Below are 11,735 nucleotides of genomic sequence, written 5' to 3'. Positions count from 1 at the left end.
AACTACATAAACAGAACAGTACATCTCTCAATCATCTTAAGAAAAGTTTCTTCTTACTGTAGACGACAGTTAACATAGAAACCCTCAACTGGTCAATATGATCGGAATAAGAGAATGTTGAGTGCTCAACCCTAAATGGAATATATGTATCACTCCCCCACCTTCAAGGATTAGGGAATCATGCAGCAGAGGGGGTAGAAAGATTTTAAGAGCCAGAGATGGAAGGTGATTTCAAGAAAAGTGTTCTCCCAAACAAAACAGGTCAGCTGTCCATATAAACCCACAGCAATTATCACAACTTGCACAAGCTCAAGCCTGACAAAATCTTAGTATAGTGGGGGGATGGTACTTTCACTAGTAGATTAGGAGCTACTGGCATTGATAGCTGAGAGAGGATGAGTCGGCTTTCTTCAATCATGTGGCTGCCAGCAGGCCAACCACACTCCAAGGCAAGCTCTATTTCCAAATGTAGTTGGGCAACACAAACTGGACTTGATGGAGAAGAGGAGGGGAAAAGAGGTGAGGCTGGTAAAGGAAAGATCAAAATACATTGTGTACAATTCTCAATAAAGTATTTTTTTTTTTTTTTAAATCACAACATGGGTCTAGAGAGATTGCTCACTGGTTAAGACCATTTGCTGCCCTCACAGAGAATCCAGGTTCACTTCCCAGTTCCCACATGTTGGCACATAAATGTCTGTAACTCCAGTTCTAGACACCCTCTTCTAGTCTCTGGGGGTACCAGGGATATGTGGTGCATATATATGTGTGCAGGCAAATATACATAAAAATAATACATAAAAATAATCTTTAAAAATAGGTGGAGAAAAAGCCTTTGACAAAATTCAACATCCTTTCATGATAAAAGTCCCAAAGAAACCAGAAACAAAGCTATCATGCCTTAGTCTGAATGGCAATATATTTGTAGTTTATACTTAACAGGGAAAAACTGACAGCATTTCCTCTAAAATCAGAAATAAGACAAGGGTGTCAGTTCCCAGTCTTATTCAAGAGCATAGGTTATAATATTCAAATGCTTAGCCAGAGCAATAAGGATATAGAAATAAAACAATAACAACAGAAATAGAAATAACATTACCCCTGTGTGCAGAATATATAATCCAATACTCTAAAGATTTCACCAAGCATCTTGTTGCTGTGGGATGTGAATATGTGTGGCTCCTATTGGATAATAAATAAAGCTGTTTTGGCCTATGGCAAGAAAGCTTACAGCTAGGCAGGAAATCCAAGCAGAGATAGAGAGGAAGGGCAGAGAGAGTCAAGGAGACGCCAGACACAGCCAAAGGAGCAATAAGATGCCAGCACCAGTAATGCCACAGCCATGTGGCAACATATAGATTAATAGGAATGGGTTAATTTAAGATGAAGGAGTGGGCTAGCAAGAAGCTAAAGCTATTGGCCATACAGTTTTTAATTAATATAAGCCTCTGAGTGATTATTTTATAAGCAGCTGCAGGACCATGGGTAGGAGAGATTCATTCCAACTGCAAGGCTGGGCAGGACCAGAGAAATTTCCGGGTACATCTTATCTCCAATAAACAATTCAGCAAAGCAAGAGGTAAAATCAACACATAAAAATCAGCAGTTTTTTTATATACCAGTAAGAAATTTGCCTAAAAATAATTCAGCAACCAATCTCCTTGCAATACCCTCAAAAACTAAACTAAACCCAATTGACCAAAGATGTTAAAGTCCTCTACAATTAAAACTATCAGCACTGAAGAAATTAAGAAACTAGAAGAGCCTTCCATGTTCATCAGAACTATTGTGAAAACTGACAGATTACCACATGTGCCCTACAGATTCAATGCAATCCTCAATCACCTAATGTTGGTGGAGATTTTACAATACCTAATTCCAAATTATACCAGAGACAGGAACAGCCATCTGACCTTTAAGAAAGGTACAAAAAGCATACTGTGGGGGAAACACTCTTCAATGTGGGTGCTGATAAAACTAGAAATCCCGGAGCAAAACTAGGAAAACAAATCCCTTTTTTCTAAATTGCACAACTTAATTCAAAACAAATCAGAGACAGTCTACAGGACAGAAGAAAATCTTTGTCAGCTATTTGGTGGGATCAATATCCAGACAACTAAAAAATAAACAACAGAAAACAAATCATCCAGTCAATAATTATCCAGGTAAATTAACCAGACAGTTCTCAAAACATAGAAGTACAAATGGCCAATGTATACACTGGAAAAAAATTCAACATCTTAAGTCATAAGAGCAATGTAGTTCAAAACTACAGTGCTCCATTACTGACATATAAAAAGTTAAATTAAATGAAAATACCACTCAACTTTTTTGTGAAAAACATTTTCATCTATATATACAATTGTGATTGGTTGGATGACTACACAAAGGAAAATAATTTATAATACTATTATAGCAATCTTCCAATTTTGTGGGAAGATGCTAATGGTCCAATGAAGTAATCAATATGCCAACACATGGAGCACATGGGAGACCCCCAAAAAGGATGACTCCCCAGATATAGAAACCCAGGTATTTTCTCATCTCTATTACTTAATAAAGTTGTTTAGGAAAAAGTTAAATATCAGAAGTTACAACTGTAAAAATTTTCACTTAACTTTAGGGCAGAAAACTGGAGTTGTAAGAAGGGTACTACTCCAGAGTAAGTTTTGTGCTACTGGCAGCATATATAAACAGCACACAAAAAAATAGTTTTTAAAGCAAGTACCCATGACATGGGATTATTTATCTAATGATTATAAAACAGCAATGCCAGAGAACTTTGAGAAAACTTTTTCTTAATTTCTAAGAAATAGTAACTTGAAGAAACATTTTACTGTAATCAATACCTGTTTCAAGTAGCTAAGTATGGGAGTAATTTTTTATATGTATTGTTCAAATCAAAATTTAAAAAATTATAAACTCTCAATGAAAATGAAATCTCTTAACAATTTAGAATTTTACAGTAAGATTGTTTTTGCACTCTACAATATTAAGAATACATATGTGAAAAGCTAGGTGGTGGTGGTGGTGGCGCACGCCTTCAACCCCAGCACTCAGGAGGTGGAGGCAGAGGCAGGTGGATCTTTGTGAGTTAAAGGTCGTCCTGCTCTACAGAGTGAGTTCCAGGATAGCCAGTGCTACTCAAAGAAACCCTGTCTTGAAAAAAAAATTTTTAAATATGTATTTTTTAAAATATTAAATAGTTTTTAAAAATTAATAAATTAAAGAATATGTGAGATTCTTTAAAAGTAAAAATTCAAATATTTTTAAAAACTTAACAAAATGTAATTTATATCACTATTTTTAAAAATAAACAAAATATTATGGACCTTTATGAAAAATCTGTTAACTTTTAGTATAAAAATCCTAAATCAATCATGTTATATGGTAAACTATGTTCATATGAGATGCTATAAAATTGATATCAACTGTATAACATATATAAATCCTTGAGAAGTCCTTAGAAATTACATAAAAATGTACTAACTTCCATTAAAATATTAATTTTTTTAAAAACAAAATCTACTATAGTCTCACCACAACAGATGTTTTCTGTATCTGGTATCTACTACAATGCCTCAAAGAATGTGAGAAGCATTTCTTGCTATCCTTTTTCAGCAAAAGAAAACTCTTTTAAGTGTAAGTTAAAATATAGGATACACCACTGGAAATAAAGCATTTTAAAAATAAATTATCAAATAGTTATAATCTTGTATAAATAACACACAAAAATCTTGTTTTATTTTTGACATGACATTGTCTAAAATGGAGCAGCTCTAAAGTAGGTAACAATTATTCATACTTTGAAGAGATGTATGTTTTTTCTCCTCTTCTAAAGATGTACATTACAAATCTTCTGGCATTCTCGAATAGACAGGAACAAACTGCTCTACACCTCCTCACTTCCTGCCCATGGGGAGACTCTAATGAAAGGACATTCCTCCTACCACTGCAAGAGCAAGCTTGGAAACCCCTCACACAGTCTTTGTCCATATTCTAATCCACCATGCATCTTAAAGCGCTTGTATATTTTGCAAATTATTTATGGCTTATACTTCAATTTCATATATAATGACAGGTCTCAGGTATTGAAATGTCTTATTGGCAGTTAACAGTTCAAGGGAGGAAAGTATTTCTGGCATTTTTAATCTCAAAAATATAAAAGAATACTATTCACTATAGTCATAGAAAAAGTTGGAGACAGTTCTATGTAAAAACACATTTACCATGAACAGACACAAGGGAAACAAATAAGAAAATAGATTGTGCTATATCTTTGTAAGATTGTTCCATTTCAAAATTCTTCAGGGCTAGGGAGATTTCCTATACAAATAAAAGTTGACTTCTGTTCCTTTTGCTTTGAGAATATTTACAGTGTCATGGAGCTGCAAGCCCTGAGACAGCAGCATAGATGAGCAGGAAAGAATTTATTCAATTCTCTGAGCATTTCAATTTGTATCATCAAGTTATTGTACATCAACTATGGAAAAATTAGAAAACATTAATAAACACCAGCCCTCGTGTAAATCACACAAGATGCCAAAATATTGTACACTCTACATGGTAAAAACTGTACATGTATATTCTGTGTATCTCTAACACTGCAAAATTTACACTGTAATTGTTTCATTTTTCAAAAAGCCGAGTTGAAAATGTCCATTTTCTTCTTTTGCTGGAAGAGATGTAATGACTGTAGTGAGCTCCATGCAGCTTTCTGAGCATATTGCAGGACTTTTCAGCAGTGTCTTTGACAGATGGTGCATGAAAAAAAAGTTCACAAAATTTCCAAAGTTCTGAGCAGACAGCCTGACATTTTCTTCTGGCTGGCATCAAGATAAAGACGTGTGGATAAAGGTCCACAGCAATGTGGCTACAGTGCTTTGCTCTGATTCTGGAAGTCTACTTGGTCTCTGAGTAAAAGCCTCCTCATTCATGCAGCCAGACTGTCCCGGATTTGATCCACCCGAAGTGCTAGGTCCCTGAAAGAGGGACGCTGGTTTACATTGTTGTTCCAGCATTCTGTCATGATCATATAAATCTGTAAAGTAAAACGGTAAACCAAAATTAGAATGAACACAAAGAGTCATGGTAATCAGAGGATGAATGATTTTGAAAATCTCAGCTAATTTGACTAAGCCAGTAATAATGCTATGGTAATGCCTTGAAATACATCATCTGTATGTATTTTTAATAAAACAAAAATGAAAATGGATAATTACTGTGGTTTAAAAAAATTGTTGGACCAGGGAGATGGCTCAGTGGATAACCAGACATGGAAGCCTGATAATAAGAGTCAATCCTTGGGACCCATAAAAGCCAGATAGAACAGCACTTGTCTTTAATTCCAGCACTCCTACGACAGATCAAGGGGCAGAGAGAATAGTGGGAAATAGTGACAACCAGCCTGGAGTGCACAGCCCAGCAGGAGAAACAACATAGACTCGCTCAGCAAGGTGGAAGGCAAGAGCCAACCCTGGTAAGATTTCCTCTGACCCCAATGTGTACTGTGGTATGTGTGCCCACACACACACACACACACACACACACACACACACCTACACTCAGAAACACACACACACACACACATCTCTTTCTGACACATACATAGACACACATACATTCACATCACATAAGCACATCATACATACATACAAAAAATTAATTAATTAAAGATTGCTACCTCATCCGGGCACCCTTCTGGTCTTGGTAATCTTCCATTATTTTTCAGAAGCTCTATCAAATGGAACACAATCATTTGTCCTTGTTTATCATTACCAATCATCCGCATAAATTCCTGAAATACAAACCCATTTAAATTACTTAATAAACATAGTACACTAACAACATAAATGCAAATTAATATAAAATATTAATAGATATAACCATTTTTATATTAAGTTGGTAAATTTTCATTAAAAATGATGGTAAATACAGCAAACTACTCAGGCCTATCACTGCCTTGAGGACATACTCTAATACAGCTTTTCTTCTGAACCAATCAAAAGCAATTTACTAACTCATAACCTCTGACAATTACACTTTTCTTCTTACATGATAACCACAAGTGAAACTACACATTTATGTATAAAAACAGTAAATGATTATCCAGAAATATACAACTATATGACAGAATGCTACTGGGCAATTAAAATCATACTTGCAGTAAGTAATTACTGATAGAGTGAAATAAATACACACAATGCAATAATTAACAGGATAGCAAACTACACAGGAAGCTTATAAAATTCAACTTCAGAAGCTTATAAAACTCAACAACAGATTTCTTTGTAAAGTTCCATTTTTTTATATAAAATAAGTCTGAAAGAAAATGTCACATATTAAAATCATTCTGAGTAATTTATTTAAAATTATTTTTATGTTTCCATACATCTATATATTGAAAGAAACTTATCATGAACAGTACAAGTTACTTCCAAAAGTTTAAGTTTTGTAATTTTGTTTTATAAATGTGCACACTCAGTATACTTGAAAATGCCAGTAAGAGGCGTCCTAGAGGCCTGGCCTGGGAGCGCTGGGACAGTGGGCTCTTTAAGAGGCCAATGACAGTCTCCCCAAGGCTCTAGCTCCTGTGAGAACAAGCACTTCACAGGAAGAGGAATCCAGGCCCTCCTGGCCCTGGTCTCCAGCCCTGGCAGGCAATCTTTTTTGTCCCCTTTCTGCTTACTTGCCATGCTGGGATGAGCCCAAAGGGTCTTCGGCTCGATACTCTCCTTTCAATAACTGAGCTAAATAAGCCCTTTTCTTTATGAAGTACTCAGTGCCATGAATTTAGTTATAGTCACAGACATGGCCAAGAGAATACACCAAATTTAGTAAGTTTATGGTTATTTTGTTGGGTATTGTTGGATATTGTCTCCAAATAAATCAAGGGTTCTAAAATAGGCCCTGGGTGTGTTACTCTTCTTTGCATAATGCCATTCTTGTGCTTAAAACAAAGGTGGGCAACAGGAGGGCCTGGGGAGGGGTTAAACAATTAATTAAAAAGCACACTGACCACTGGTGGACTTTTACTCTTCTCAATGTATGTGAACAGTTCATACAGAACCACGCCAAAGCTCCACACATCAGAGGCCACAGAAAACTTGCTCTCTGTCAGTGATTCTGGAGCATACCTGCAATAAATGGAACCATTTAAAAGATGAGTTATTTGATGTAACAACTTCTCATATTGAGGGGGACAGACAAACAAATGATGACAAAAATCACCCAAGATGACAAACTCATCACAGAGAAAGGCATCAGCACAGCGGGCCTGAGGCTATCCTTAGAGGGCTCCTTTGCAATGCTGACTCTTGGCTTGCACTAGGAACTTAAATTTCAGGAGCACAGGGTGACTTCCCATGCTATTTACACAAGCAATGTGACTTATTAGGGTATGTGCTTTCTTCTCGGAGTTTGGAATTTTGTTCACACCAGGCAGACAGCCTATGAAAGCAGTCACCATAAAAACACTGGACCCTGATGTTCTACTGACAGACATTTTCTGTGCATTACTGCATCACTGCACCACTGCGGGGGAGAGGGTCTTTGCAAGCATGTGACTTGCTCCACAGACCTTTCCAATCGCTGCTTTTGCTAAGCTATTCTCCCTGCAATGAGGATGATAAATGGTGACAAATCGGAAAACCTGCTCCTGAGATCCTCCGACATACATAAAAATCTAAACACATTTATTTTTGTTTCTGTTGGCAGCACCGCACCGGGTGTTAACTGAAAAAGTTTTTATAAGAAATGAAAAGTGAACTGTTCTTCCTAAGTTGTTCTTTTAATGAATACAGATTAAAAATAGGAGGGAAATGTAGCATCTAGCTGGGAATGTAACTTAAAGCTGTTAAGAATCAGGAAGGGAGCCAGGCAGTGGTGGCACACACCTTTAAACCCAGCATGGGGAGGCAGAGGCAGGCAGATCTCTGTGAGTTTTAGGCCAGTCTGGTCTACAGAATGAGTTCCAAGACAGGCACAAAGCTACACAGAGAAACCCTGTCTCAAAAAAAAGGAAGGAAAGAAGAAAGGAAGGAAGGGAGGGAGGGAGGGAGGGAAGGAGGGAAGGAAGGAAAAAAGAGAATCAGGAAGGGGGTAATTATGAAAGAACACAGAAAATACACAGGAAAATGGTGTCACAGCCTAAGGGGGGTTGCCAATGGACCAGGAATATTACAGTTCCGTGGTCAAGCTGTCTTTACTATAGAGATGGCTACAGAGACCTGTTTGACTTGGTAGACTAAAAATATGAACAGCATGTGTTTCATCTTTAACCTTCTCTTCAAAATCCATTCAAGTTTCACTTGCACAAGCCCTTTCCTAACTAGACTCTCTCAATGACCTCTGCTTATTTTATGTCTAGACTTACAGTCTGCACTACACAAATATGCAATTGATACATAATCTGTATATCTAGCTTAAAATTTTTACTTTTTGTTATTTTTCAATGTCAGTTTTATTCTATCAACAAGATGTAATCTCCTTCAGACAATGCTACTCTCCCATACCCTAAAACACAGTCTCCCTCCCTTTTAAAAAACTGAACAGGACTTTCTGTGTAGCTCAGCTTGGGCTCAAATTCATGACCCTCCAGCCTCAGCCTCTCAAGTACTGGGATTACAACCATGCTGTTCTTATGGGGTTTTTGGGTGTTGTTTTTTGTTTTGTTTGGTTTTAGCAAAGCATTCTTTGTAGTTAATTTGTTAATTACATATTGCCAACCCAGCTAGATTTATTCTGTGCAGCCCCTTACTTATGCAAAGGTCTCTGTGGCTCTTCTGAGGGAGGCTCTTCTGAGGGAGGCTCTTCCCGCTCCTTTTTTTTTTTTTTTTTTTTTTTGTGGAGCATTTAGAGAACTTGTATATTTTCTGTCTCTTTGAAATGTTCTTGCTTAAAAGCCAATGTCAGCTTTACGATCCAGACATGTATTTGGCAAGTACCTAGGAACTATCTTTTGGTAAGGCCCCTTTCTTTTGATTTCTGAGCGGGGAGGAACCTAAGCTGACCAGAGCCTTTCCAACGTGCAAAACTAGCCCGTGTCACAGTAGGATAGAGGCCATTAGCCACCCTAGGCAGTCACACAATGACCAAGGGAATACAGGATGAACTGTGTGTGACAAATGGTGGTCAAGTCCTTTGACCTGAGAACTAGTGTCTGTCCAGAAAATCGTATACCATGGGCTGTTTCTGCCTGACTACATAGAGATATATGATTTCTTCCCATCTTGGAGATCTCTTAGGGGTGTGCTCACAACAACACCACACCCACACATAATGCTTATCCACCAATAGAACCTTTCCACTTCCGCTCCTATAGAGAGTTTAAGTTGAGAGAAAGGCCTGGTTTTAACTGTGTTTCTGCCAACACTTCTCCCTCTACTAAATTAAGAGTTTCCCAAAGTCCCATCATTCAATCCCTTCCTCTCCTGCTAAAAGGTTTTCTTTAGATAGTTTTACCCACCTTTATGCTTAAGTCTCCTAAATTCATAGTCCATTTTGACTGCTCTAGATGTAGCCACCATTTACAGATTAAATACCCACAGGCCACAGAACTCCATCTTCATCTTCCCAAACCCTGCTGATTATTTTACTTTGACTACACAATAAGTGGCATCACAATCTGTCTAACTGCCCAAGAAAGGAGTCATATTTCTTAAATACTTTACAGTTTATACACCTATGTATAATGTGTTTATTTGTATGTGTGTGGAGGTTAAAGACAACCATGGGTTTAAGTTTCCTCCTTACACCATGCAGGAGCTAGGGAACCTAGCTCAGGCCCACTGGTGAGCTTCTGGCTGTCCCAGGGATTATTTTTAGCTCTCTTATTGCCCTGTGTAATGAGCCACATGTCCTTTCAGAACAGTCCCCTAGCTACTCTCTCCTTCATTACATACAGTGCTAGGTCAGAGCCCACCACTAGTGCAGAGTAACCCAAGACACACAAAGTCTGTCCGGATGATGTCTACAGAAAGAACAGCACAAGCCTTCTCTGTGGGTTCAAAATCCTGCTTCAACAGTGTTTTAAAATATTGAAGTAGAAGCATTTTTCCTCTAGCTCTTCTTAGTACCAACCCTTAAAATATGTTGGAACATGCCAAAAGATTAAAGCAAAACAGCATTTTGATAATTAAAGAATTAGGGAGGACGAAGATTTCTTTTAAATAAAACCAAGCTTTGTTTTGAAAATGATGTCTAACTCCTATGGGTAAAACTGCACGTGATTTCTTTCAGATCCAGATTTTGCTTGCTAGGGCTTGACTGTGTCCTCTCCAAAATTCAGGTATTAAAACTTAATGGCCAATGTCCTATCAGTAAGAGGGGGGCTTTTGGGAGATAGTGAAGCCATGGGGAATCCTTCCTGGAGAATGACATTAAGGTACTATGGAATAGGCTTAGTGACTCTCCTGCCCTTCTACCTTCCTCCGTGTAAGAATAGTTAATAATATGTAATGATGAATAATGTATCTCATTTTCATAGAACTTAGTTATATAAGACACGGATCATCTTAGGCTTATCTTGAATGCCCTCATTATCTCTCCAAATACTCAGGAAAACAGTTCCCAAAGGTTGTATTGTTTGGTGGCTTTTACTGTGACCAAGAGAAAAATAAGGCATGCAAGTGAGTGAGTGTTTAACCATCAGGAAAGAGACATCACAGAAGGAAGGGCTTTGTAGCATGTTCACTGGCTTCATAGTGACTATGGGGCACATGTTCAGCCATTTAGCTCTCTGCTCTGTCTTGGATTTGTGGAATGGATCAAGCAAGCAACAGGGCCTCATGCATACTACACCAGTATCTTCAATCTATTATTGTGTAGGAGTGGATGATGGGATGGGGTATGGGTCATGGTGTGCCTATGGAGGTCAGAAGACAACTTTGAAGACTCTGTTCTCAGCTTCCAGTTTTTACATGGATTTGGGGGACTGACTTTAAATCATCAGGTATGGAAGGCACCTTCACCAGCTGAGCCATCTCACTGGCCCACTACTACTAGTTTTTAAAAATAATATTTCACAACATTAATGTACTTCTTGGGGTTGCAGGTAGACTTGGGAGATAAACTGGTTACTCAAAAAGGCATGAGGACCTGAGTTCAGATTCCCAGCACTCATATAAAACACCAGGGATAGCAGCCTATAACCCAAGTGCTGAGGAGCAAAGACAAGCAGATCTGAGGGCTTGCTGACCAAACTGGCAAGTTTAAATATTTGCAAGTTTCCTTAATGATTGGTTAGATAGAAAAAATACTTTGTACCCTTGGAAAATTCTGATAGATCCTTATAAAAAATGTGAGCTAATGGGAAAATAATCTTAGTATCACTATGAAATGTTTTGCCTTCAAAGAGAAGATCACAGGGACCCCACATATAACTGCTCTTCTAGATCAGAAGCAGAAGTACTGTCTAAAATAAGAACTTACCATGAGAGGGCCTCTCGTTTCCCACCCCACACAGTATCTACTGAACACTGCCTGAAGTTATATAGCAAGGTGCATGGGGTTTCTCAGTTCACATTTGCTCTCTAACAGAACACTGGACCTCTGGGTATTTTATATGTTTCTTTTATAATGGCCTTAATCTTATTCCCAAGGAAGGCATAATCATAGCCCAGTCTTTTTCTGGGGAAGGGGAACTGCAGATGAACCCAGGGCTGATCTACCACTGAGCTAAATCACCAACCCTTCCTAATCATTTCTGAAATGTCCTTCCCTCCATAAAGGACACA

General features: G+C 37.9%; 1 protein-coding gene across 1 annotated transcript in view; it reads right to left on the bottom strand.

The window, feature by feature from the left end:
• Positions 1–3,708: 3,708 nt before the first annotated feature.
• Jak2 (Janus kinase 2) overlaps positions 3,709–11,735 on the bottom strand; it is a 78,242-nt gene continuing 70,215 nt past the window's right edge. The window contains exons 23-25 of the mRNA XM_036208925.1: positions 7,019–7,136; positions 5,684–5,797; positions 3,709–5,041 (exon numbers count right to left, since the gene is read on the bottom strand). Of these exons, the coding sequence (XP_036064818.1) occupies positions 4,934–5,041; positions 5,684–5,797; positions 7,019–7,136 (340 nt within the window). The 3' untranslated portion in view covers positions 3,709–4,933. The remainder of the gene's footprint in view (positions 5,042–5,683; positions 5,798–7,018; positions 7,137–11,735) is intronic.

Source organism: Onychomys torridus, chromosome 1 (genome assembly GCF_903995425.1).
Source record: "Onychomys torridus chromosome 1, mOncTor1.1, whole genome shotgun sequence".
NCBI classification, from domain to species: Eukaryota; Metazoa; Chordata; class Mammalia; order Rodentia; family Cricetidae; genus Onychomys; species Onychomys torridus.
This window is presented reverse-complemented; position numbering and strand designations above follow the sequence as displayed.